The following is a 4,311-nucleotide window of genomic DNA, read 5'->3' as shown; positions in this document are numbered from 1 at the left end:
GTCTGTTTATAAATAATGTTATTGAAAGTGAAAAAAGTGGAAGTAAGAATAAAAGAGACAGCAAGCAAAAACTCATTCTGTGGAATAGAAGTTTTTATGCCTATATGATGCCATCTATTTTTTAAACCCTTGATCGCCAGGTCGATAGGAACATTAGTGAACAAAGAGATGACATCTAATGAGATCAAAACATCATCATTATTAAGTTTGATTCCTGAGAGTTTTCTATATAAGTTAAAACTGTTTACGACATTGCTCTTCGCAGCAGGGATGTTATTGATAATGATCTTGTGTAGATAAACAGCGAAGGAGTAGAGGGGGCTGTTTATGGAAGAAACTATTATTCTGAGAGGAATATTCTCTTTGTGAATCTTAGGCAGACCATATGCTTTAGGTAACAATTTATCGCTCGAACGAAGAGCATAATATGTACGTTTGTCAATATAACCATTATTAAACCATCGTTTTAAAATATCAGACAAACTAGACTCAATCTTCTTGACCGGATTACGAGCGACAATATCATAAGTATCAGAGTCATTAAGGATATCGAACATTTTTTTATTATAATCGTCAATATTCATCGCGACGGTGACATTGCCTTTGTCCGCACGTGTGAAGATGATTTCAGGGTTAGTATTAACAAAATCAACGCAAGATCTGTACAAATCACTCATTTTTTTATCAATGGAATGGGGAAAGGAAAAGGAAAAATTATCAAGAAACCCACGCAACTTAGGAATTAAATTGTTTCTAACTTTGGCTTTCAGTGTAGTGTTGAACTTTTTTATGTTTAACTCAGTGTCTTTAATAAATTCACGAACTAATTTATTTTTATTATTGCCCATAGGAAGGCAATGATTTCCACCTAGTTGTAAAATACATGACACATGATCAGGAATAGTTCTATTAGAGATGTTTATGAACCATTTCTTATTAGTAGAAACCAACGGATTGACAGGTGTTTTGTCCAAAAAAAGGGAAGGAGAGACAGAAATCGAATTAGTAAGAGATTCATTCCTGTTCAACGTAGTACAATTTGAGAAAAATTCGTTGGTTATGACAGAGGTCTCAAGTCAGAGACGAAACGTTTCGTGGTTTTTATGTATTTAATATTTATTTGAATATATATCATCAACCTCTTATTTTGCTCGATTGACCTTCTTATCTATACTGTGTTTATTATTGCGAGCGTTTTTTTCCCCTTTACTTTGTTTAAAACAAAATCGGGCCTCCAAAAAATAATTCGAGTGTAATCTCGAATTAATTCCACTTCCATAAGGCGATCTTAGTTATATCTTGAACACGAGCCCGATACAGATAGGCACGCTCACTGTGAAAGACAGCCTGTATCGCGTGATAGTAGTAACAAAACTGCACGGTTAGATTTCGAAGGTTCTTTATTGAGATAGTATACATATTCCTATACATATTCCTCCTGAGTCTCAATAACTCTGTAACTAAGTCTAAAGAAAACGCTTGATTTTGCAAAAGTAATTATAAGCCTAACAGGACAAAGTATCCTCTGGCACATTTATACCATAAAGAAAAAAAAATAGCTTTGCAAAGTTTGAATTATTGAAGTGCGAAAAGTGTCTAAGAGACCCAGGTCTGGATAAGACGTTAGCATTTCAAAAAATAAATTTTTTTCAGTTTGAGCACTTCTAATTCTTAATATTAAATAATTGATGTTTTTTTCATAACTTTATCAAACTACATTTATAGCAATTTATTAGATCATGGCGCGCAGAAACGTTTCACACTAGAGATTTTTTTAATTTGTTTTTTTTTTATCAACGCAGAAATGTTAAAACTTTTTATTTAAAAAAGAAATATGTCCAAATATTGATTTATTGTTAAAATATTGCATGTCAAAATTGAGCACTAAAAAAATGTGTTCTTCAAAAACCATCTCAAAAGACTCATTGTAAAAATGTTTTTAATTTTATGTTTTTAATTTTTATATTATGTTACATTATGTTTTTATATTATTTTACATTTTTAATTTTTAGACAACACTTTTGTCCCTGAAAGTACGAATGATTCCTTATCTAAACTGCGTTGGAATTTTGTAAAAATCTTAATTACAAAAAAATTATTATTAAATAATTTTTAAAGAAAAAGTCTTTTTTCGAAAAAAAATTGTCAAGTTGTATTTTAAACGCTTAAAGTCGCGTAGGTCTCAAAAACCCGGTCTGGATAACTCGTAAGTCATTTTTGAGATCTGGCATTGAAGAGTTAACTATGCTAGTTAATTTCGATAAGAAACAACAAGATTATAGAAAAAATTTTGTCAAGCATACAAAGAGAGAATAAAAATAGAGTTTGACTAATATTTTTAAACTAATCAATGAATATAATTGGTCTTGAAGCGCCGTTCACTGGATGTTGTGCGGAGAATATGTCTATATATATATACATGTGTGTACACATATAAACGAATTCACATTTTCATGTGAGTTTTTGAATTGTAATTTCAATTCTTTTAAACCATAGAGGATGCTAGATTTGCATCTCGTATATGAAGGACCTCGGATATCCCCCCAAATTAATTTAAAATATTGCGAAAAAAACTCCTCAGCCAGGAGTCGAACCTGGAATCTCCGGCTTTATGGGCCGTCGCCTTCCCTGTTAGGCTACCGAGGCACTTGGAGTTTGTTTCGCAATATTCTGTACATCTATTAAAGATGTTCTGATACTGCAATACCGCCTTTTCGACAGCGTAAATTTAACAATTAGTAATAAACTGAGAATCATCTCGGGTTCTAAGTCATTTAAACTAAAGCTGAAAAGGCGGTATTACAGTATCAGAACATCTTTAATAGATGTACAGAATATTGCGAGACAAACTCCAAGTGTCTCGGTAGCCTAACAGGGAAGGTGACGGCACGGAAAGCCGGAGATTCCAGGTTCGACTCCTGGCCGAGGAGTTTTTTCGCAATATTTTAAAATTAGGGGGATATCCGGGGTCTTTCATATGTGAGATGCAAATCCAGCATCCCGTATGAATTTAAGAATTGAGATTTCAATTCAAAAAACACTCATTTGTAAAACTTTGCAAGTAGAATTCGTTACATGTGTGTATATATATATATATATACACGCACAGTTTCCTCACAAACATCCTGCGAATGGCTCGTAAGGCCTTATATATTTCTTGTTGACATTTTAAATTAATTTGGGGGGATATCCGAGGTCCTTCATATACGAGATGCAAATCTAGCATCCTCTATGGTTTAAAAGAATTGAAATTACAATTCAAAAACTCACATGAAAATGTAAATTCGTTTATATGTGTACACATGTATATATATATATAAACATATTCTCCGCACAACATCCAGCGAACGGCGCTTTAAGACCAATTATATTCATTGATTAGTTTAAAAGACTTAGAATCCGAGATGATTCTCAGTTTATTACTAATTGTTAATATTTTTAAATTGCAGTTTTTAGATAGGAAAACTATGGAAGCTGTTGTACAAGAAAGAAAAGCGATTACATATACGGAAAATTTACATACCGGGAAACCACAGACAAAGTCCTTTGTCAATGACTTCTTTTGTTTCAGGATCGTGTATTTTTCGCAAAAGAGCTTTTCGTGGTTCTAGATTTGATGTGTTCGTCATTCTTTTCAGCGCTTCCATGGACCGGTTTCCTGATATTCTTACTACCGCTACGCCACATTTTCCATGTCCTTAAAAATAAATGTTTTTACATTTTTTTATCTTAAACATATTCTTTTAGTTATATGTTAAAAAAATGTTTATAAAAATAACACATTAAAATGTAGAATAACTTTAAAATAGAAGTTGATTGAATTTGGAACTTATATAAAATGCTAATATAATTAAGATGTAAAGTAATGCGTCCGTTTTACAAAAAAAAAAGCTATCAAAAGAATCATATCCGTTTATAATCTTACTTAATTATATGTTACGATAAAGATAGGGCAGTAAGCAGTAAAGTGCTTGCATCAAGTGCATATTGGTAAATTTTAAGAGACTAGATACCGACGATAGACACACATGTAAACCGACGTTTCTAATTTTTGTTCTAGTTTCGCATTTACTGCACCAAAAAAGCTTCTACAGGACTAAATAAATTGCGCTAATATTTCTTGTTTGTTCTCCTGATTGTCGAAAATAAGCATAAATTTTTACTTATACAGTTTTTTCCTGTTTCCTCACTATATACTCATGTAGTAGAATTACCCCGATAGCCAAATGATAGCAGTATGCCAGCAGTATGCACGCAGGTTTAATCAGCACTTTGCAGCAGATTCCACTCAGCTGTGTCATCATAGTGAGT

At 32.4% G+C, this 4,311-nt stretch overlaps 1 protein-coding gene across 1 annotated transcript in view; it reads right to left on the bottom strand.

Annotated features, from left to right (window-relative positions):
• Window positions 1-4,311, bottom strand: part of LOC109860908 (tRNA modification GTPase GTPBP3, mitochondrial) — a 14,776-nt gene that overhangs the window by 6,528 nt on the left and 3,937 nt on the right. The window contains exon 2 of the mRNA XM_020440323.1: window positions 3,524-3,697. Within this exon, the coding sequence (XP_020295912.1) occupies window positions 3,524-3,697 (174 nt within the window). The remainder of the gene's footprint in view (window positions 1-3,523; window positions 3,698-4,311) is intronic.

This window comes from Pseudomyrmex gracilis, unplaced genomic scaffold (assembly GCF_002006095.1).
Source record: "Pseudomyrmex gracilis isolate BER0280 unplaced genomic scaffold, ASM200609v1 scaffold_506, whole genome shotgun sequence".
Classification (NCBI taxonomy): domain Eukaryota; kingdom Metazoa; phylum Arthropoda; class Insecta; order Hymenoptera; family Formicidae; genus Pseudomyrmex; species Pseudomyrmex gracilis.
This window is presented reverse-complemented; position numbering and strand designations above follow the sequence as displayed.